This window comes from Lissotriton vulgaris, unplaced genomic scaffold (genome assembly GCF_964263255.1).
Source record: "Lissotriton vulgaris unplaced genomic scaffold, aLisVul1.2 SCAFFOLD_1028, whole genome shotgun sequence".
In the NCBI taxonomy this organism is placed as follows: domain Eukaryota; kingdom Metazoa; phylum Chordata; class Amphibia; order Caudata; family Salamandridae; genus Lissotriton; species Lissotriton vulgaris.
In genome coordinates this window covers 385,385-409,646 of record NW_028245109.1, presented here as the reverse complement: position 1 = coordinate 409,646, position 24,262 = coordinate 385,385, and the positions used below count along the sequence as shown (strand labels likewise).

General features: G+C 48.6%; 1 protein-coding gene across 1 annotated transcript in view; it reads right to left on the bottom strand.

Annotated features, from left to right (window-relative positions):
• The window catches only part of MSL3 (MSL complex subunit 3), a 223,829-nt gene extending 199,567 nt beyond the window's left edge, over positions 1-24,262 (bottom strand). Inside the window, exons 1-2 of the mRNA XM_086949003.1 lie at positions 24,024-24,262; positions 6,834-6,916 (exon numbers count right to left, since the gene is read on the bottom strand). Coding sequence (XP_086805129.1) covers positions 6,834-6,916; positions 24,024-24,122 — 182 coding nt within the window. The 5' untranslated portion in view covers positions 24,123-24,262. The remainder of the gene's footprint in view (positions 1-6,833; positions 6,917-24,023) is intronic.

Genomic DNA, 24,262 nt, shown 5'->3' with positions numbered 1-24,262 from the left:
ATAGGCATCCTCCCGAAATTCTATCCACGCATCCTCACCCACCGAGCTTATCAGTTTCCCCAGGAAAGTTCCTATCCCACTATGTGCCAACCTCCAGAATCCCCTTGTATTTCTAGACTCTATTGCCTCAATCATTTCTTCCTAATATTTTGTTATAACTTTCGCTTCTGGCTAGCCACCACATTTTTGAATTATTTATTAGGCAATAGAGATGTAGCATGCCCATTAATTTTCTGGAAATACTTTGTATATCTTTCAAGCTACCTTATTTTCTGTTTTAAAAGTCTGCATTTTTTGTCAAACCAGCTATTCCTGGACTGCTTTACAAATGTAATTTTATTTTGAGTATTATTAAAAGAATTTTTTTTGTTTTTTTTTTTTTACAAGGAGGGGAACCTTAGGTGGACAATTTTTAACGAGGTCCAGTGTGCGTGTCCAAATCACTAGCAACAAAAGAGAATCACAAAGTTCCCCGGTGGGACTGGGTAGAGAGGGTATGTGTGTGTGTAGTGTAGAAAGAATTAACCAAGAGGGAAGGGGGGATTCCCTCTTGGGAACTAGAACCCTCACACACCCAGCAAGCTAGGTGTCATGCTTCATCATATGGGTCCCGCTCCTAGTCAGACTGGCGCTGCAATGTCTGACGGCCACCCGCGAAAAAGGTGGGTTAGTCCACAAGGAACTTTAATGGTGTGGCTAACCCCCTTGGTACGCGTAATCCGTACGGGACCAGTCGCTCCAGATCCCGTACGGATTACGCGTGGGGGTAGGTTTGCAGGCAGAGACCGCACATCGCCTGGGTCCCTGACTCTTCTGTGCAGGTCCCACAGAGCAGACTGCGAGGCACCTTAGGGATTCGCTTAGGGTTGCATCACTAGAGGCAGGACCAGTTGGCCTGTCCCTTTACAGACCTTAAGATTCAAGGTTGTATCAAAAAGTTTTTAATTCACTGTGTAGTACTGAGCACTGAGGTCCTGAGGAATTGCTAGATTAGTAAGAAACATGTCGACCTAAACAGAGGGTTGCAGATATTTTCGCCGCAAAAATTTGTGGCGTCTATCTCCCACCCCACTATTTTAACCCCTTCGCTGCTCATGACGAGCTCAGCTCGTCATGAGGCACGGTTGAGCTGTGCTCATGACGAGCTGAGCTCGTCATGAACAATGGGAATTCAGAGAATGCAGCACAGGAGGGGATTCTCTCAAGCACCCAAGTGGTTAACCAAGGGAGTTAGCCACACCATTAAAGTTCCTTGTGGACTAACCCACCTTTTTTAATTCACCACCACTTATCCACGACTACACATTCACCTGCCCTCTCACACGCATGCACCATATGGCTGGAACAAAAGATCTCCGCTAAAGAGCCCCTTCGCGGGTGCCCGTCAGACATTGCAGCGCCAGTCTGACGAGGAGCAGGACCCATATGATGAAGCATGATACCTAGCTTGCTGGGTGTGTGAGGGTTCTAGTTCCCAAGAGGGAATTCCCCCTTCCCTCTTGGTTCATTCTTTCTACACCACACACACACATACCCTCTCTACCCAGTCCCACCGGGGAACTTTGTGATTCTCTTTTGGTGCTATTATTAAAAATTGTCAGTTAAATTTTTAAGCATGCTACAACCTCTTTTATTATTTCCTCATACCATGGTAGAAAGTCAGACGGTACCTTCTCCAGATATAAATTTCCTATATTTGTATTAGAGGGTCTTCAATAAACTTAAATGCTTTTCAGAGATTCTTGTTCTTAAGCATTTCAAATATCCAACCTTTATAGGGAGAACCTTTGTCTTTTTTAGAACAATCGGTACAAAAGGGGGTGGTGATGGACGGAGCATCTGAATCAAACACTCACACCCTGTCAAAAGATCTGGGTTTAATCCATCACCGTTCTTTAGCCCACTCTGCCACCCCAGTTCAGACATGGCCATATGCAAATCAGTCTGACCCTGTGCCTCATGGGAACAGTCAAGCCCGAACTGCCAAGCCATGTCTTCCCTGGACCGGAAACAAGCTTCCGAGGACCGGTTTCTGGCATTCCAGCAGTCTTCAGCCCGGCTTGCTTGAATCCAGTGGCAAAGTGAGCAAGGGACTCACGTCTGAGCATACCCTGCCACACTTATGGCGGCCAAAAGCGGTACAAAAGGGGGTGGTGATGGACGGAGCATCTGAATCAATCAAACACTCACACCCAGTCAAAAGATCTGGGTTTAATCCATCACCGTTCTTTAGTCCACTCTGCCACCCCAGTTCAGACATGGTCATATGCAAATCAGTCTGACCCTGTGCCTCATGGGAACAATCCAGCCCGAACTGCCAAGCTATGTCTTCCCTGAACCGGAAACAAGCTTCCGAGACCGGTTTCTGGCATTCCAGCCGTCTTCAGCCCGGCCATGTCTGAACTGGGGTGGTGTGGAGTGCAAAAAAACGATGGATTTAGGCCCAGATCTCTATACTGGGGTGAATGTATGACATTGTTCTGCATTCTGTCCATCAATTGTTGTTTTTGCATTTTTTAGAACAATAGCCAGGCTAAGGACCTTATTAGGAGTTTTGCGGTGAGGTTGAAAGACCGCCCGCTCCCGCACCACCAAATCCATGCTTGAACCACCCGCCTCTTGTCTGTAGTTCTTTGACGTGGCCATGGGAGTGCCTATGAAATACGCACCACAATGGGAACGTCAAAATATATTCCTGCACTGCATGGACTGCTGCAGTCCATGCCATGAAGGTACTGGGGTGCATGCACACGGGGGTCACATGTTGTGCCACCCTGTGCGCATCCACATAGTGCAGAGACAGAATGGGGGCCCTGTAGAGCCCCCTTTGCTTCCTCACTGCCACACTTTTCATGAGGTTTGCGCTGCCGTAAAAAGTGTGGCAGTGAGGAAACACGTAATATACTTGGCAGGCACGCAGTGAGTTTTGCCAAGCATACTGCAACCTTAAAACTGCTGCGCCACCGCCAGGGGTGTCTTATCCCTTGCAGTTTATGGTCCCAAGGCAGCCCGACCACCTTGGTCCTAATAGGGCAGTTGGAAGACCGCCACCGCTGCACGCCCGCAAGTCTGCCGTTTCGTGGACCGCCAGACTCGTAATAAGGACCGAAGGGTTGCACTTAAAAAGTAATGGCTGCTTCCCTCCATTTGTTGAACCTCAAATTTCCTAATTAAATCGAAGGCCCATGCTTGCAAAAACACAATCTATTGGGCAATTATGACTGCCATTCTGGAATATTTTCCTTGCTGGAATGTCTACTAAAATACGACCATTTAGGCTCACAAGTCCATTTGATGTGAGAAAATCTAACAAGAATCTATCCCTTCCTGTAGCCTCGTTTGCTGCCGAGCAAGCACGCTGTATATTAAAACCAGCTAAAAAATCCTTATACCTTTTATCCACTCTCTCAGAAAACAATTTGTGATTAAAATCCCTGAGTAGGATAAGCAGGTGTTGAGGGTACAGCACACCTACATTAATCACATTTTCTTTGCAGTTGATGCAAAGGATGGAGTTGTGCTGCCTGACAGGAACTGAGTCTTGTGCCTTGAAATGGAAAAGAGAAACGTTTTCATGGCAAGGTAAACCACTGGCAATTCTAGCTCACTGATGTGTAGGTGTTGCTCGGACGCAGACAACAGGCTTTGTGTTGTCATTTCCCCTAGATGAGTGTCTCAGTCCAATGAAGGCCTGGGAGGACAGATTAGAAAGTACACACCAGAGCTGAGAAGTTAGTTCTTCTGATCCTTCAGCCACTGCCATCTCGGGCATCAATGAAGTGCCATCATATACACACAACCTGGGGTACTACATCAACAAGATGTATGAGGACATTAAGTCGAGTAGGCGAGGGACTTGCAGAAATAGGTTCAGAGCCAGGGTTGAAAACATCAGAATCTTATCCTGAGTGCCAACAATCCTCTGGTTGCGTGGAAAGGCATTTGTGCAGATTGTGTCAGCACTGCACCTATAACTGTTAGCTGCGTCGTGGTGGTGGCACTTCTGGATTCTGATGGTGATGCCCATGTCATGCAGGAGGATGATAATGCACTGGAGATAGTCCGTAACCAACTCCAGGGACCGCACCAGCACATGTAAGTCATTCATGTATGAGAATACATGGACTCCCAACCTCCTGAATGAAGCTGCTGCAAGAATTAGCACATTAGTAAAATCTCCAGCAGCCGATGTCAGAATAAATGGAAGTAACACAAATGTCTGTGCTGAAACCTCACTGACCTGGAGGTAGAGCTTGTAAGCATTGGGGAGAGGATGTAGCCTCGAAAATGGGGAATCTGGGTTGAACCTCGGATACGACGCTCAACATCCTGTAATTCTGGGGAAATCACTTCCTCTCCCCGTGCCTAACAAAAATGAATGTGTCCATCTGTAACAAAACCGATGCTCATGTAAAGCGCTCTGATACCCGATATCCTCGGGTCTAGTTCGCGCTATATAAAACTCTATAAACATTTTTTTTTTAAAGCAGTGAGGACTGTCTGAAGGAAAACAGGTATCTTGAAGATTCAGGGACGGCGTCCCATTTCCTGCATGAAGGGTTAGCAACATGTGGTGGAGGCCAAGGATTTTAAACCCGTCTTGCATAAAGAAGAGGTTGAGGAGCCGTATGTCCATAATGTGTCTGAGGTCTACGCCATCTTCGGGGCAAAGAAGTAAATGGAGTAAAACACTGTACCCCTCTTCACCATGTTTACCACTAGCATGGCACCTTTTTACGACAGGGCTAGACCTCTGCATTCAAGATCGAGGTGTGTCATGGTGGAGAGGCCTTCCTTACCCTCTGTAGACAGTCTGGAAGGGGGAAGTAGGAGTGTGGGGGGTTAAGAGAGTTAAGAAGGAAAATACAAGTGAACAGCACTTGTAGCGTGCAGATGGGATGAGGCGAGCTGCTACAATCAACTCCCAAAAGGTGACAACATGGACACACTCTGCTCTATTGAAGCTGGTAATCAAGGGGGAAGGAGTCACACTGCTTTTAAAGCGGCAAACCCAGCAGAACATAAGAAAAAAAGCTAGAGCATGTGCTGCTGCTTGCCTCCCTTAGATCCACCACTGTTCCAAAAAGAATAGTAGAGTTGTTATGGGGTCTCCACCAACTAGAAAGGCTGTTGTTGAGAGAGTTGTCCATACGAGAAGCCTCAAAAACGACACTAGTGTGTTGGTAGAACAATTTCACTGGGAACTCTAGATGGACTAAGCGTGCTCTAGCTCGGCTGATCTCCAAGCTTTCCTAGGTCAGGGAAGGGCTTCTCTGGGTGGTTTTGGGTGTTAATGACAGCTATCTCAGGCAATTTCAGAGGGCATGTACTTCCACCCAAGAAGGCATTTGGCTAAGTTTATGATCTTGCAGGCATGAGGAGGGTTTCTTATCACCCGCTACAACGAACTCCAAGAACATTTCACTTAACAGCAGCAGGGGATGCAGAGCTGCCAAAGTTGCAATATTGGTCTTTACCTCAGCAGTCGGGAAAAGAAAATTCAGCGCATATACTGTTTTTCGTATCACAGTCAAAAAAGACAAAAAGGAACAAACTTCTTCTGAAGTAGGACCAGAGAGGTACTGAAAACCTCCCTCTGGAGATGTGTCAAGACCACTAGTGTTTTGTAGATGTGTCTAGAGACCAGCAACAGTGTGGCAATGAGGGAGGAGGTTAACAATCTCCTAATAATCTTGTGCCGTGATCCCCCAGTTTTTGATGGACATGTATAAGGCAAAGTCTGAGCCACAGATCTTCTCCAAGTGAATCACTTGGCTTTGAGGAGATGCTCTGTCTCTTGCCACTAAAATAATGTCTACTGACTTTGATGGTTGACGTGGCACTGAGAACGGCGTTGACGGTGGTGCAGGTGATGATGCCATGGACCATGCAGGCAGTCGTAATAGACAATAGTTTCCTTGGAAGCAACGCCAGAGTCTGTGGCGGCTCATTCAGGAGGCATCAGACTTGAAGCTTCAGAACTGCCAAAACAACTGGAATGGTGCCACAACAGAGGAGTGGCCTAGAGGGTCCTGTGCTGTTCTAAGGTGTCCAAAATGGCCTCAAACTAGAAAGTGACTGCTGAGAAATCAGGAAACAATGGCTGCCTCTTTTTGAGAACCAGAATCAGATCAGGCGACGGAGAAGGAGGCTAGCATTGGGGAAAGGTGCTAGCAAGTCTCTGATCGGTCCTGGGAGTAAGACCATTTCCTTAAGGTCGAAGATGTCTTCTCCATCCTATGCCCTTTATAGAGGAGGTACCATTTCAGGGCATTCTTATGGGCTCGTCAATAAGAGACCACAGCTGGAGACACTTAGTCTAGTTGCTGTAGAACTCGTAATAAGAACAGGGAAAAGCTCCAAACCTGCATTGGTGAGGTGTAGAAAAAAAGGAACTGACACTAGTGAGCCAGTCCACACAATATACAGCCAGATGTCATAACACCTTGGTGCACAACTGCCATTGTAAACACAGTGCCCCACCCCGAGACACCGGGCAGCTATTGCAGGGTAAACCTTTCCCACATCAAGACTGGAGCCTGGAGAACATTCACGAGGAGATGAATCTGCAGGAAGAAGCCTTTGTCAGAATATACGTTTTTTTAACATTTCTTTCGAATTTTACAGAAGATATAACACTGCTCTCAAAATAAATATATAAAAATGGTTTCTTTATCAGAGGCACTAGACTATTAAAAGGATGACATACCCGTCAAAAGATTCAAGAGTAATAATAGCAAAAAAATGTGCATTTATAGCTCAGAAAAGAACACTAAAAGATAAAAAGAGCACAGATTTGGAAGGCTTTCAAACTGAATACCAAGAAAGCTCACCTTCTGTTCCAACCATTAAAATGAATCAGATACTCTGGATTCTTTCTGCCTTTTTCATCTTTTCCAACAATAACATCAACCACCTGAAAGAAAAGTGTGCTATTAACCAACACAGCAAATCTTTAAAATGCCTGCCTAAAAGTTTTGCAAAATATATATTTTTGAATTTCCAAAATGCATAACATAACTTTTAAATATATTTCAAAATGGTGTATCACAAAGAAATTCTGATCAAATGAGACAAAGCCTTGCGGTATCTGAAAATCAATTTGGATACGTCAATTCTGTAAAACATTAAAAGTCGACTTTTAAATACAACTGTTGCTAAAAAGCAATCAAACAAAAAGGCACAGTGGTTAAACCGCTATACAATTCATGGTGGTATTTTCAACTGGAGTGTTCCGTTCTGTGGTCCTAGTTGAAAAAACAAAACAGGTTACAAGGTCCCCAAAACAATAATAGATAGTATGATATAAACCTATGAAAGAAAAGTACAGGGCTTCATTCACAAAGTTACAATAAATACATTTCTTGCTATATATTGGTCAGAAGGCAGAACATGGAGCCAGTAGGTATACAGAAAAACTATAGAAGCATTTCTTACGTTCAATTTACTTAGGCTCCCTGCAGAAGTGATAAGGTTCAATGTTAAGTAATTGTAGGAGACACGGGGGCGTGGCTAGCCGAGCAGCGAGATGGCCGCTCTCTGAGTGAGCGCCGCCGGCTACTCCGATTAATCCTTTAATTATCCTGTTCCTGGCGACTGCAGACCCCCATTCCTCCCGGGTTCTGCTCATTACACCCAGGTGATCCTCCGGCCCGAGTTTGGAGCGCGGAGACGGCTCTCCTTAGAAGCGGAGACGGACTGCATTTTCGCCGGCCGGCGGGCTGGTCCTGACCCTCACCGGAAGTGCCTCTTGCTGGGAGCCGCGAGACACTGTGGGCCGCGGCTGCGGAGGCCCCTGCAGATTGAGCGGACCTTGCGAAGGACCGACGCTTGCTACGACACTGCCGAAGGCGTCTCACTGTTGAACCCCCACTGCTGCCGACAGCGATCTAACCTGGCGAGAGGCTGCGGGGAGCTAGCGGAGACCGGCGCGGCTTGGCGGGAACAGCCGCGCCGTGGAGAAGTGATCCTGCGTCCGCTGGAGGCGGCGCTGACCTGTGTGGAGCCCGGTGAAGGACGGAGAGGTCGCGCCTGCACCATCTACATCACTGCGGTGGCCGGAGAGGAGGTGAGAAGGTGCTACGGAGGGACGGGGTTCCCCTGATGATCCTACCGTTCCGCAGTTGCGCCTGGACCTCCCGCTGATCTTAAACTCGGCGGGGCACACCGCCGCACGCACGAAGAGGCGCCTTGCAGCCCTGATCCCCTGGAGCCCCTGAGCTGCGCTTTTCCAGCGGTGCGAGTGGATCCCCCATTGCACTGCGGGAGCCCGCCATTTTGGGCCCTGAGGAGGCCCTAGCCGCGCGCGGCAGTTTGATGACCTCACTGGACACCTACAGCGATCCTTAACGCGGCTGGCCCGACATACCGCGTTTGCATAGTCACGCCTGACGCGCACTGGCACCGCCTGGACAGTCACGAGCAAACGGGGCACTTGCTGGCTGTGGCGCAGAAAGGTGCTGCCCCATTAAGTGGCCGGTGGATTTCTCTGGACTGCTGAGATGGGGAAAAATGACGCCAAACAATCTAAACTGAGCTTTGACAATAGAAAACCACCGAAGAACACGACGATGGAGTCGGATATTGGCGCATCGTCATCGCAAGGTGCTGCCCCGGACATAGATTTTGGGGCCCTCATCATGGAGGTGAGAACCAGCTTGAAGAGCATAGATGCCAAGCTTGATAACATGGCGGCGCAACTCGAAACCGTGAAGGCAAAGGTGGACACCCACGAGAAGAGACTGTACTGTCTCGAAAATAGGCAAACTGAATGTTGCGAATTCCAGCAACAGGCCAAGCGACACATCACGACGCTGGAGCGGGAAATCGACAATTTGCGCGCCAAGTCGGACGATTTGGAAGCACGCTCCAGAAGATCCAACATCCGCATTACAGGCATTCCAGAGACTACAAACACAGGAAAGATGGAATCGTTTGTATCGAGCCTCCTGCATGAACTGTTCGATCCGGACCTGTCCCCGGTTTTCACGGTGGAGAGAGCACACAGGTCCCTTGGGAAAAAACCCCGGTGGGCGCCCCACCGCGTCCAATTCTGGCTAAACTGCTCAACTACCAAGATAGGGACGTAATTCTACGCTTGGCGAGAGAGAAGGGTAAGATCACACATCAGGGCAATCACATCTCCTTCTACCCGGATTTCACCCCCCTGGTGCAAGCGGCCCGTAAGGAATTCTTACCAGTAAAGAAAATTCTACTGCAAGCTGGCGTGCCCTACTCTCTCCTGTACCCGGCAAAGCTGAAGGTTCACCACGAAAACACCTCTCACTTCTTCACTGACGCCAAATCTGCCCTCAAGTTCGCCAAACACATTTGTGCTGGAGCCAGGAGAAAATCGCCAAGACTTGAGGAAGCTTCGGAGCAACTCAGTGACAATGACTGAGAACTCTACAACGCTCACCCTGCACGGCTGCATACTTACTCTTTGCATTGAGGTTGGGAGCCTGGATCGGTCTCTCGCACAGGTCTGCTCCTCCCGAACTGACTCATTGGGGGTAAGTCATTGAGACGCTTTGGTGCGCCAAATTTTGCTGCTGTCTCCGCGCCTCCTCTGGGACATTGGTTGTCTGCGGACCTTGAGGACTACGGGATGGGGGGCACTGCCAGAACCCAGGAACCCTAAAGTTTGACTGTAGCCACCCCGCGTATACGGGGGTGTTTGCCGAGCGCACCACGCCTCATGGGGTGCCTCCCTTTGTTGTTGATGTTGGGGTATTTCCACGCACTGCGTGCATGTTTCTGGGATATGTCACAACCTAATTGGGGGGTTGCTGAGGGAGGGGAGTGGATGGGGGGTTTTCAAAAGTTGCGAGTTTTGGTTCGTATCTGGTGCAATGTACTACTACACATGCCTATATATTTGCGCGCTGTGTCTGCAACTATGGTGTCTGGGTGCCCGAATGGCCTCCGGGGGCGGGGATATGTGGTGGGGGCTAGATGCTGTCAAGTACTTTAATGGGAGGTATCAAACTCTGGACTTGGAACATTAGAGGCCTTGGGGACTTCAAGAAGGCCCGTTTGCTGCATGGCATGTTGTCCAGACACAATGTAGATATTTGCTTCCTACAAGAAACCCATCTGAATGTCACCCCCTCAGCTCGATTGAAAAATTCCAGATGGGCGCACGTTTATTCTTCCATCTACTCAAATTATGCGAGGGGCGTTGCCTTACTCATTCGTAGAGGGTTGGATGGGCGGGAGTACTCCCAGGTGCGGGATGTGGAGGGAAGGTATGTCCTGCTCCATGGGTCTTTACAGGGGCGACCCATTGTCCTAGCTGCAATCTATGGCCCCAATGTGGACGATCCTGACTTTTTCAGAAATGTTTGGGCGAAAATTGTGTTGCTGAATTGCCAGACGGTTGTGTTGGGGGGGGGGGGGGACTTCAACATTGTGTTAAATGACGACATGGATCGTAGAGGTGTGAGCAGACCGCAGCACAATAGAGCGCGTCAAGCGATCTCTGATATCATGAATGAGGGACTGCTTTCAGATGTGTGGCGAGCTAGAAATCCGGGAGCAAAAGTGGGGACCTGTTACACCTACCATAAAGCTGCTTGGTCGCGGCTAGACTTCTGGTTGGTGTCTCCTGAAGTTGCGACATGGGTGTCGAATGTTGATATCTTGGCTAGATCACTGTCAGACCATGCTCCGTGTATGTTGGAATTGCACCCCCCCGACACTACACATAGGGCGTTCCAATGGCGCCTTCCCCCACACGTGCTCACAGACCCTGTGTTCGTAGAGGAGATAAGAGAGGACATTACTAACTACTTTGTTGAGAATGCTGGGTCTGCCACATCTGAGGCTATTGTGTGGGATGCCTTTAAAGCTGTAATCAGAGGTCAATGTATAGCACAAAAAGCAGGGGTCCTACGCACCATAAGGGACGCGTTAACTAAACTTGAGGGGGAACTGAAAGACCTTGATGTTGCTTTTAGCTCTGACCCGTCGTTGGAGATTGCTGGCGCTCTAAAAACCAAATTGCTGGCCTTTAATGAGGAAGCGGAGCGGGAGGTGCGGTTTCTAGGGAAACAAGCAGAGGCGCGCAGGTATGGGGAGGGAGATAGGCCGAGCAGGACCCTTGCCAGACTGATTGCTCCTCGCACACAATCAAACTATATCCACACTATTTATGATAACACCGGACACCTAGTGGTAGGCCAAGAGGCAGTGTTAGGCGCCTTCGCAGATTTCTATGCTACCCTGTACACCTCAAGACAACCCACGGCACCGGCATCACTGCGAGACTTTCTTGACTCCATAGCACTCGTATGGTTCAACAACAACCACAGACAATACATGGACCTCACCGTCACAATACAAGATATCGCCCAGGTGATTAGAAGCATGCCGGCCAATAAAGCTCCTGGCCCAGATGGCCTGACCACCTCCTTCTATAAAACCTACGTAGCTGAACTAGCGCCGAGACTACACTCTGTATTTGTCGAGGCTCTCGAATCAAATTCCCTTCCAGACTCCATGCGTGAGGCTCTAATTATCACGCTCCTCAAGCCGGATAAAGATGAACAGCAGCTAGACTCCTATAGGCCCCTGTCCCTTATAAACGTGGATGCTAAGATATACGCGAAAGTCATTGCAGATAGATTACAACCGATGTTGCCTATGATAGCGCTCCCAGATCAATCGGGATTCATCCCTGGCCGCGCGACATCACATAATCTCAGAACGATCTTTTCGGTCCTTCACTATTTACACCCATCTGTACAGGCGGCGGTGGTGTTTCTGGACGCCACCAAAGCCTTCGACTCCTTAGAATGGCCCTACCTCTTCAGTGTACTAAGGCGGATGGGCTTCAGCCAGAACTTCATGACCCTGATCAAGCTCCTTTACACGGAACCCAGAGCCCGGGTGAGCGTTAATGGTCTCGTCTCCAAGCCATTCAGTGTCTCAAGGGGTACTAGGCAGGGTTGCCCTCTGTCCCCGCTCCTCTTTGCGATTGCGATGGAGCCGCTAGCGGCTCGAATTAGGCAGCACCACACCGCCAGGGGCATCGGATTTAGTGCTAGAAGCTTACTGATCTCGCTATACGCGGACGATGTCACCTTGTACGTCCTGAATCCTAAAGATAACCTGTGCCCGCTACTCCGGGAATTTGTACGATTTGAGGGCTTGGCGGGGATATCCATTAACTGGTCGAAGTCAGTGGCCTTCCCCCTGACGGAGAGCACTGATCGCCCTGCCCCTGACTACCCCCTCAGATGGGAGACGGAAGCTGTCAAGTATTTGGGCATCTGGGTCAGCCGAGATGTGCAGGAGTTGTGGTCGCTGAATTTCGGTAGGGCAGTGGACTGGTTGGAAGGGAAGGTCGAGGTCTGGAACAGACTACCGCTGTCCCTGGTCGCGAGAATTGCACTGGCTAAAATGGTGGTCCTCCCCAAATTCTTGTACTTGTTCGTCAACGTACCACTGCCTATGACAGCGCACTTCCACGCCCGTGTCCGCTCACTGCTGCTGAAACTGGTGTGGGCTGGCGGTCAAGCCAGAGTCTCCTGGGACCTACTCACGCTTCCGCTCCGACAGGGGGGCCTGGGTGCCCCGGACTTGAAGCTCTATTCACTCTGTGCGTAAGCTCAGTTCCTGCATTTCTGGGCCTACCCCACCCCCTACCAGCCACATGCGGCGGTGGAACTAGCAGTGGTCGCCCCCTTGCCATTACGAGTGGCACTATATGGAAAAGTTACATGCCCGTCGCGTGAGGTAGACACAGTGGAAATGGTCCGCTGGTCCTGGCGCGAACTTCAGAAACGAGCCGGTCTCTCCCTGCTTTATGCGCCAGCTGTCCCCCTGAGGGGCAACCCGATGCTGCCTTGTTTGACGGCAAGAGGTGACGTCCTCACTATCCGTGGAAATCGGCTTCTCACCTTCGCTGACCTATATCCAGATGGCACTTTTTTCGAGATGCCTGCTGACGGGGACGACCAGCCCTGCACGTTTGCTGACAAATTACTATATCATTCCCTTAGGGAATCTTGCAAGAAGATAGGGCCGTGCTTCCCGGAGGAACCTTGCACACTAGCCGCCCTCCAAAACTTGCTTTCACGACCTTCCCCCAAAAAGCTGGTGTCCAGATTATATAACTGCATGCAGGAACAGGCCCCGGTGACAGTGGCCACGGCCAAAACCGCTTGGGCTGCGGACCTGGGGGACCAGTTACCGGACGACGCATGGGAGTATTGCTGTACGCAACTCACAGCCCTATCCCCAAATTATCGACTGCGGCTTATCCACTTCAAATTCCTACACAGATATTACCGCACTCCGACACTACTACACCGAATGGGTATCCGTGAGGATGCCTCTTGCTGGAAGTGTGGGGGTGACGATGAGGTCTTCACTGCCATTAATCAAATCACACAAAGGAATGACTCACCATCCCCACTGCTAGGTCTGCTGGGGTATGTTAAGGACACTGAGCCCTGCGACAGGAGACTGCATGCATTACTCCTTTTATACGCCAAACGACAGATCGCACTGCACTGGGGCAGACCGGCCCTCCCCCCTCTTGAGAGCTGGATTAGAGATGTGACTTACGGCCACACACAACTGACGCACTACTGGGAGACCATGCCCACCGCTTCCAGACCCACTGACATATGGGGCCCGTTTATACAGTGGACTAAAGAACGCACGAGCTCAGACACCCCAGGTACCTCACGTGCTACGAGTGTTTCAGACGACATGGGCTGAAGGTGCGCTCTGCGTAGGTTAATGATTGTGGTCCCGCAGTCCCGCGCTGACACTGACAGGCCCTGCCCAGACGCACACTATGCGTTTGCTGCCCCCACTGACCCGGATTGTGTCCCTGCCCCCCCCCATCCCACTGGCCCTCCTGTGGCCTATTCATTACCCCTCCGCCCCTCCCCCCCCCCCACACGCCCTTTGCCTATAAGTGCACAGACAAGATGCCTTTACATGCCCGCCCTGAATATGGCTGGCCCTCTATCTGAACGACCTGTGGCAGGCCCACGAGACCCTTTTGTGGACTGAAGTGTTGTATGGATGCTGTTTCCACGTACTTGCACCTATGTTTGACGTTTTTGGTTTAGCTTGTTGGGGGGTCCTGTTGGGAGAAAAATGGTGCTGACAGACACATCCTTTTCATAGGCCGCTGTAGCGGGTGGTTGACCGCTGCTTACCTAGGGGCGGCTTCATTGATTTTCGCTATCTTTCAATTGTCAGCAGCACTGTGAGAAAAGTAAGACCGTTTACTCGCTGAAGTTGCACTGCACACGCTAAAGATTTTATTGTGTTTCATGTTTACCTCTGAATGATTAACCCGGCCGGATGACGGCCTCTGATCTGTTTCTCTGAAATCTTTGTATGACCTACCTGATAGCGGCCTGCCTCCGGGTTGTTGGCGTGACGCAGTGTGCATCTTCTTTTTCATTTGTTTATAATAAATGTCTTACAAAAAAAAAAAAAAAAAAAAAGTAATTGTAGGAGACACGAGACCAAATTAGCCTAAATTCAGTGGTGGAGAGGGAATGGAAGAGCAAGGCCAGGTATAGTGTCAATAGAAGATAGTAGGTCAGGTAGTGATGCTAATAGGGTTGCCACCTTTGTCAGAGAAAATAATGTCCATTTGTTCATATTTCGACATTCTATAAAGGCTGGGAATAGTCAAATAATCCTTATTTATTTTTTCAAGTTAGATATTGTGCCTTTGTTTGCTCTTATTAATATTAATCACTTTTAGTAGCCACGGATAAGGCTTTTAATGTACGTATTCACCTAAGCTCTGTATTTAACAAGCAATTGGAATATATTTAGCAGCAGTAACATTTCTACAAGAATGCTTCAGAGAGAAACAGTACGAACGTATGGACAACAGTTTGGTTGCATACAACACAACTGAGAGAATACAAGTTAATTGAAAGTAGATGGCAAAAAAATGGAGAGACTAATACGTATTATACATTAAGCACCGTGCTATATAAGTTAAGGTATTATGAAGTATGCATGTGGTATTTACTGTCTGTTGCGCTTGGCGATGAGAGGATGAGGTTGTCAATGATTCTGGTATTCCTGGAAGAAGAGTTAGACTCGTAAGCAATCTTAAATGATGGAGGAAGATGGTAACATAGCAGGTCAGAGAGAGCACCAGTAGTTGCCAAATCAACTGCAGTTAAATTAAAACATTAAAATGAAAAGAATATAGATGATGCATTTTATTAAAACATTACTGGATTAATATTGATTGCAAAAACCTAACTGTGCTCAAGAGTAGAGTGAGCAAATAGTGTGCCTGATCAACTACTGGAAAAATGCACTTGTGAAACACATAACAATAGAAACAGCCATATGGAAAAATGCACTTGTGAAACACATAACAATAGAAACAGCCATAAAAACCTTTCCAAAAGACAATCCACAGCTCTATTCCTATGTGCAAATGAATAGGTATTAATGCGTAATCCATTGAACACCCACCAGGTGAGCTAGAAGGCTGAGCTAAGAGCTGCTCTCTGCAGCATCATAAAACTGCTCTTTTAGACAGAATGCAACGCAAAATCATGGGACCGGGCAGTCAATAAGTGCCTGATTACGATGGCGGAAGGCCCGCCACGGACAGCCTGTAAGTGGCGGGCCTTCCGCCATTGTGCTGCTGTTTTCCCCCCTGCCAAATTATGATAGCGGGGGGAATTGTTGGTTCAGCGAGGCGGTCGCAAAGACCACCTTGTAGTGACGGTCTAGTCATTCACCGCGAAGGCGGAACCGGAAGAGGCTTATCCGGAACCGGAAGTCGGTCATTTTTTAAGGCGTCGATCCGAAGGTAGAGTTAGAGCTTGGCTCAGGCGCTCCGATGAATAAAGCCTAATTTAACATTCACCAGTGGCTCCTGGAGTTATTACAGCGCAGCGACCCCTCCTACAATGGCGACGAGGCGGGACACTGCGGGGAAAGGAGTAAGACAAGAAAAAAAAACGAGGAAAACGAGCACACGCCGTTTTGAGCCCCACACATGGCAAAATAGAGCCATATTCTATAAGGAGGAGAGAGAGCCACCACAGAACACACAAAGGCAAATTCGGAGCGCGGCAGAGAGCAGAAAGCGGCAAAAACAAGCCGGTGAACAACTGTGCAGGCAAAGTAAGGGGCCATCAAGCGAAACAAAAGTGGCCACACCGTGGAAGGAGGCAGAACAAGGGGCACAAGCACACCACTGATGCAAAATCACCCCAGGGGAAGGAATAGAAGCCCCACACTAAGACTAAGTGAAAGAAGGAAGGGGTGCAGACGCACAGGAACATCTGCCATAGAACCACTGCTGCAAAAAGCTGATGGATCGGCTAGCACAAGGTGAGGAGCCCAGCAGCAGGGACAAAGCAGGTCAGCAAGCAACCCTGGATGTCAGGGGTGCAGCGGGAGGAGTAAATAGCGGACAGGACCAAGGGGACGACACGGACGCAAGGCAAGCACCTGGAAGCCCGCCCAACCGCAACGTTCCCGCCCAGGAGGCCCAGAGGGGAAACGAAAAGATGGCCACTACGTCCACTTCCCTAGCAAACATGATGCCATTCCTCCCGAAGAGAGGTGAACCCACGATGCCGTGGGAGGACAGGCATGCGATAGAGGACTTGGACACGCACTACAGGCCGGTGGTGTGTGTGGCCATTGATCGAACCAATTTCTTCCAAAGAAAGCAGGAAAGCGGAGAGACCATAGACGAGTACGTTGCAGCGTTACAAAAACTAGCCTTACCCTGCAAATTTGGCACCCTACACGACGAGTTGGTAAGGGATCAAATTATCATGCACACGTCCAACACGACGATACAAGAGAAGTTGTGGGTGAACGGCGACGCCCCCCTCAAAGAAGTTTGGGCCTTGGTCAAGAAAGCAGAGCTGTCTAAAAGATGTGCGCAAGCGGCCAGGAAGGAGACCGGGGGCACTCAAACCGTGTGTAGAGTGATGGTGCATAACAAGAGTGACAAAACCAAGCAACAGGGATCACCTAGGTACCAGTACACCAAGCGAGGCCAACAGAATACAGGGGCGGTACCGAAGATGAGTGGAGAGAAACGAACAAGTTGTTACCGGTGTGGAAGCACGTCACACTTAGGCAACGACAGAGGGTGCCCTGCGTTTAAAGCAAAATGTACGTTCTGCAACGTGTTTGGACATTATGAAAGGGTGTGCAGGCGGAAGCCCAAAGGAGCAACAGTCAAGTATATAGACCAGGGCAGCCAGGAGGAGGAAGAGGCACAGGCGGAGGAAGAGTACCTGGAAGAGGTCTTATACATAGACAACCAAGTCCTGGACGAGGATTGCAAGGGGTCAAACAAACCAATACTCAACATGAGTATAGGAGGCGTGAAGGTCGACATCGTAGCTGACTCCGGAGCTCCCATCACGATAGTACAGAGAAAGGTGTGGGAAGAGAAGTTCTTGAGAGAAATAAAGGAGGAACTAAGGCCAATGGACCTGAGACCAGTCACCTACACGGGACAAAGAATACCAATGCTGGGGTATTGCCCGTTGCCGTTTGAATTTAGAGGAAGACGAGCGAACTGTAAACTATATGTGGCAGAAAAAGGACCCTCAGTGCTAGGATGGAAAGACCAAGGAGCGCTAGGGATCCAGCTAAATCCTGGAGGAATAGAGAAAGTGTTGTTGATGGACATGGAACGTGAACAAGATGGAGAAGCGTGAAAAAGAGAATACCCCCAGGTGTTCCGCGGGAAGATAGAATTGGCCAAATTCAAGCATATGATCTGGTTGAAGGAAGGAGCCACACCCGTGAGCCACAAGGTTCGAAACATTCTTGTCCGCTGCAGAGAGGCAGTGCAAGAGGAATTGGACATATTGGAGAACGGAGGTGTAATCGTAGCAATCGAAAGTGCAGAATGGTTGTCGCCTTTGGTGGTAGCGCAGAAGCCCAATGGCAAGGTGAGGATAGGTGTGGACCTCAGGGAACTAAACAAGAACATTCTAGTTGACAAATTCCCACTTCCACGAATCAATGAGATGCTGGCGAGGACGAAAGGCATAAAGTGGTTTTCGACAGTGGACCTGTCCTCGGCATACCATCAGGTGACACTCCATCCTAAATGCAATCACCTCACGTCCTTCATAACACCTTTCGGGTGCTATAAATTCGTGAGAATGCCGTTCGGACTGGCATCGGCAGCGGCAGTATTCCAAAAACTAATGCACCAACTTTTTAAACAAGTGGAAGGAGTCCAATATTTCCAAGATGATATTCTTATAATGGGGAAATCGAAGCCAGAGCACAATGAGAAACTACACACCGTACTGAAGGTACTACAGAACAACGGTCTCACCGCGGAGTGGGCGAAATGCAAATTTGGGATGCCGTCAGTGACATACCTGGGGCATGAAATCAGTGAGAAGGGAATAGAGCCCAAGAGAGAAAACATGGAGGCGATAGGGAAAGGGCTTCGACCAAGAAGCTAAGTCCATACTTACTACAGACGCCAGCGACCGTGGTCTAGGAGCGGTGTTGAGGCAAAAGTCGGACAGCGGGGAGGTATCCACTATCTGCTTCGCATCAAGAACATTGGCACCGAACGAAGAAAAATTCAGTGTCATCGAGAAAGAAATGCTGGCGGTGGTGTGGGCGATGGAATGCTTCCAGCAGTTCCTATGGGGAGCCATGTTCTTGGTTCGCACTGACCACAAACAGTTGATAAAAGTACTCACATCAAGCGGGCATGCGGATGCCACCCCAAGGATAGCTAAGATGACATTGAGACTCCTAGACTACGTATATGAGGTGGAATACCTACCAGGTCCCAGGAATAAAGTCGCTGACTTTTTGAGTAGAGTGGCAGCTAAAGAGAAGGCAGAGGAGCAGGACACCCCTGGATGGGAAGGGTACATGGTAGCCACCATGCAAGACGTTGAGCAAGTGATAAGTGAACAAGAGTGGACTGAGGCGTATCAACAAGATGAGGCCTTGGAAGCCGTAAAGGGATACGTGACACATGGGTGGCCAGAGAAAAGGCACCTAGATGAGAAATTGAAGAAATACTGGGAGGTAAGAGAAGAACTGTCCCTAGGAGAGAACCCCATTTTCTTATTGAGAGGAGACAAGATCATACCTCCCCAAGGACTGGTAGGACCTTTATTAGCAACCTTACACGAGGGACATCAAGGGATAACGGGGACAAAGGCCTTAGAAAGACAAGCATACTTGTGGCCTGCCATTGATGCCCAGGTGGAGAGGTACGTGAGGGAATATGACTCATGCGCGAAGGCAGACAAGACACAGATCCTCGTGAGACCTCAACTAGGCAAGTTCCCGGTGCCCAGCAGTCCTTGGGAGATGGTGACCATAGACATAATAGGGCCCATTTTGAACATTGAGGGGGGTACAAAAGTATGCCATGGTATTGGTGGATAGGTACTCCAAGTGGCCCGAGGTTGAGGTGAGAGAGACATTGGACACGGAAATGGTACTAGCGTTCCTAAATGCGATCTTCGTGCATTCATGTCCAGAAATGGGATTTAAGTAAAACACACTCCAATATACCATCCGGCAGGCAATGGACAGGTCGAACGGTTCAACCATATCATAATGGGGACAATACAAGCGGCCATAAGTGATGGGCAGGACTGGGAAAAGGAAATACCCAAGATGCTCTGGGCATACCGCATCACACCTGGAAGCACAGGGAACAGTCCGTTCACAATTTTGAGGGGTCGTCAACCATTCACAAAGGACAACATGGCGTGGAGACAGATGGTAGTGCAGAGTAAATGGTCTCCGGCTATTGTGAAGAGAAATCTGGAGAGAGCGCAAGAGACATATACCGAACATTACAACAAGCGACTAAATGTACAAACGGTGTCTCTGGAGAAGGGAGATTGGGTGAGAGTGAAAGTAGCCACATTAAAAAGAAAAGGAGAAAGCAAATTCACACCACCCCTTCAGGTCCTAGAACCATATGCCAGGTCGGCATTGTTGAGTGATGGGAAGGTATGGTCGTAAGACAGAATGGCGAAGTGCAACAAAATCCTTAGATGGGAAACAGAAGGAGAGACAGGATGTGAAAAAGGAGCACAGCGTAGCGATGTCAGTGGAAGGACATTAGAGCAAGTTGGAAGACGGGAAGAGCAAGTAGAGGAGACTGGGAACGAGTATGTTGGAGAGGTTGAGGAAGGTGCAATTGGAAGTGAGTCTACAGTGAAGGGGCATGAGGAGGAAAGAAACAGGGAGAGAAAGGACGGAACAGGATGCGAAGTGAGTGACCGGCGAGAGCAGCAGGCATCCCCGAGGACCCCGAGGGGCAGGAGGGAAGCAGAAGGCGTGAGGACACAAGCAGGACGCATGGTGAAAATACCCAAGAAGTTCAAGAACTTTGATATGAACATATAGTAAGACTGTTTTGGTGCCAGTCATTTTATTTGGTTAAATGTTTAAAGGGGGAGATATGTAGTGACGGTCTAGCCATTCTCCGCGAAGGCGGAACCGGAAGGGGCTTATCCGGAACCGGAAGGCGGCCATTTTAGAAGGCGCCGATCTGAAGGTAGAGTTAGAGCTCGGCTCCGGAGCTCCGATGAATAAAGCCTAATTTAACATTCACCAGTGGCTCCTGGATTTATTACAGCGCAGCGACCCCTCCTACACACCTGCTATGGGTCCGACAGGCGGTCCTTTTCCGACCGCCTGTCAGAACCAAACATTGCCCTACATTGCTGCGGTGCCTGCGATTATGATATCCCTTTCCGCCATTCGTCTTGCGGCGGTCAAACAGCAGCAAAACGAATGGCGGCAGCGGATTTAGAGGCCCTTAGCCGGCCCCACTTAATCTCGGGGCCTGGGGCAAGGGCAGTGGAGGTCACCTATGGTGCACCCCTACATATCCCTGCACCATGTGGCAGGCACGGCATGGTGCCTGCCACGTAGTGCAGGGATATATATGCAAGTGCCCTTATCTGGGAATTGCGGTAGGGGCTGCTGACTGCATCCCTGCCGCAATGTTTGGGATAGGGCCTGCGACCGCTGCGGTGGCAGTCGCATCGTAATGCGATAGGTGGGTAGGCATCCTCGTAGGTGGCCGATCCCTCTACCACAACGATGGCGATCGTACGAAAGTCCGACCGCCATCGTAATGACCACCTAAGTCACTAAAACTGCCCTATTGTGCTGGTAATAATGCAGGAGATGTTTTGGTTTGGGCTTGTAATTTACAGTCTCAAAACCTACGCACTCCCACACCCAGGCAGCTGTGAATCTGGCTTGGCAGCGTTGGCACTGCCTGTTTCATTGAGCACACTACAATTCCAGTGACTTGAAAAGTGAAACAAACTGCACATACTGGCAGTTTGCCAACAACTTGTCATAAGGCCTCTTCAAGGAGTTGGCCCTAAGAAAGTGCGTCCCATCGCCCAGCCCAGCCCAATCCACCCCCCCAGTGTGTGAATATGCTCTATGAGCAGGACATGTTCATACCAGACCTATATTCCGGTGGATAACACCTGATCCCATAGGTGCTATATTCAAGCATCAAAACTTGTTGATAGAAGAGAGAAGTAGGATTTGCTACTCTGCTCTCCCAATTTAAAAAAAATAATCTTGTGGTAGAGAGAAAATAGTTAAAAAACAAAAAAAACATTTAGCTCACCCACACAATTTTAATATAGGCTTGACAGTTTAACGAAGGAAGAACTTAAATGTTGACATAAGTAACATAACGTCACCAAACTAGGGAACTCATAAGTAGGACGATGCGCCCAACCAGTGTACAGTAATACTCTTGAATGCTTCCTAGTGCAGGATCTTGAACCCTCCGATAAAGCGTAACATACTAGGTAGGTGAGGCTAAGCGTTCCTCATACTTTATAGGAGCATGAACATATGGTAACTGCATATGTTGTTTAGCTGTTTCTTCCAGGAGTTTTGTACCTCTTGTATGATTTCCATAAACTAATAAACATCCAACAGTTATTTAGTGCCATTCACTCACTCTTTAGCTACCTGTGTTGTACCTGTCCTATATGTGTGAGTGAACTGGGATATGTTTCTTCTGCCGCCTGTCCTTAACCTACTATTTGTGTTAGGGAAAGTTGGGCTGCTGCAGCCCAAGTTGTACCTTCATTGTGTTGGGAAGTCTGGTATAAAACTTTTCACTACACATACGAATACACGATTCACGTTGCCAATGCTTCTTTAAATGCATGATGTGAGTGAAAGAATGAATTGTCACAAAATAAGCAAGCAGAGATTACTTTTGGTTTTCCGCATGAAACAAGCAGTTTTTTAAATGGAATAGGCTACTTTGCAAAACTTAAGAACATAGCTGAAAAGTGGCTCCAAGCCATTTACAATACATCAACTCAAATCTGCCATTTTGCCCAAAGCCCTCTGCAAGTTAGGGTTTTGAGTCCATAGTGAAATTGTTAAAAATTAAACTTGAATCTGCACAATGCAATGTTCTGTTGGTTTAAGAATGAAAACATAGATGGTGGTATACTATGTCTAGTACCAAAGTGCAGAGTTATGAAATGCAAAATAAAAATTAATTCCTGGCTTTCTGCCTTTCTTCTTGTAGGCTTAGAACTTGGTGAGACTTTAAAGAGTGTGCTTATAACACCACAGTGATGGCCCCTGCGTTCAAAAAGAGCATCACATACTGCAAGGGGCATTAATGCTACTAAGGATGCATGACCTGACGACAGCGCAAAGGGGGAGCAGAAATGGGTGTGTTATTCCAGCAAAAAACATGTAGACATTTTACACTTCTATCCTTTGCCGATCGTCATTGCGTTTAAGTTTTTACTGAATGCTGTACATCAACACAAACCTCAAACTAAACACAACTGACATGCCTGTACTGTAGCAGAACACTTAGCGTAATGATAAACAGACTATATTGTGTGACTGGGTGAATCTAGAACTGTGCAAGATTTTTAACAGCGCAACCAAGCACCGTGGATGTTCAAACAGTGCTGCACTGAGTGAATGTTAGTGTAACTGGGCCTCAGACCTTAAACTCAACCAAACAACTACACTGTTCTCATGAATGAACACACATAGTACTGTGCTGCACACAAAAGGTAATATTCCATAAGGCAATTAATTGTCTCTTGTTACGTGGGTATCCCTGATTCCATTATACCGGAGAAATGGAACTCTATGGGACAGATTTACAAGAAAGTGACGCATATGCAGAAATGCGTCACTTTCCCTGAACCACCCTGAGAAACCCTTGCGCCAATATGGATACGCAGTATTTACAATACGGCGCACCTTGGCGCAAGGATTGACAGATGCATCGCGGACGCATCTGTTGGCGCAAAAGTCACATATTACTGGGGTCGCGCAACTCCAGCAATCCATGTTGAGGCCTATCCTCATTGTGCTGCGTCACTCCTTAGGCCTGCTTCAAGCAGGACTACGGTTTAGACGAAGTTGCATTCCTGAGTGGGAACGCCCACCCTGCATACATTATACCAGACGCAGATATGTGACGCAGGGCTTTACAAGGTGACACATTTCCCTAGATGCGTCACCTTGTAAATGGGCCGCATTTGTACACCGCCGCTGCGTCACAAAAAGTGACGCAACCGAAGCGCAAACGAGACGTAAGGGGCTTGTAAATGTGTCAAAAAGACATAGGGCACAGAATAATTCACGAAGGTTTTACAAATGTTTCAATGTCTAAACACTGACCCCCACACACACACACAATATTTTTTTCTAAACAAGAGACAAAGGTATGATTTGAAGACAGTGAAGGGGCGAGCTGGGCACACAGATAAAAATAAATACTAGGCAGAAAGATGCATTCTCCATGTGTTTATGTTTAGGGGTGGGGGAGCAGTAGAGAACCAGAATTTGGGACGTGAGTGCAATTAAAGATAAGTTGGGTACAGACAAATGTGGGGTGGCTGAGTAAACAAAGAATGATTGAAAAATCCCACATTTAAAAAGGAAGGTGTAGGTCGGGCACAAACGGGTATGGTCAAGGGGCATTTCCCGCACACACTCTTGACTCGGGCATCTACACACCGCACCTTAGCATCGTACAGCACTTTGGCCTTCGTGGGATCCGGTTCGAAGCAGAGCACTTTCTCCCCTGTCTGAAATTTATATTTCATTCCCCGGGCGTTCATTTGTTCCTCATGGCGGGAGAGGCAGGGCAAGAGGGGATCGGATAAGGAGACTGCAAACTGTGCAGGACAGAGGTAAAGGTACCCTAGGAGATGCCACCGCCGGCAGCGAGCAGCACACCAAGCTTAGACAGAGAAAAGGG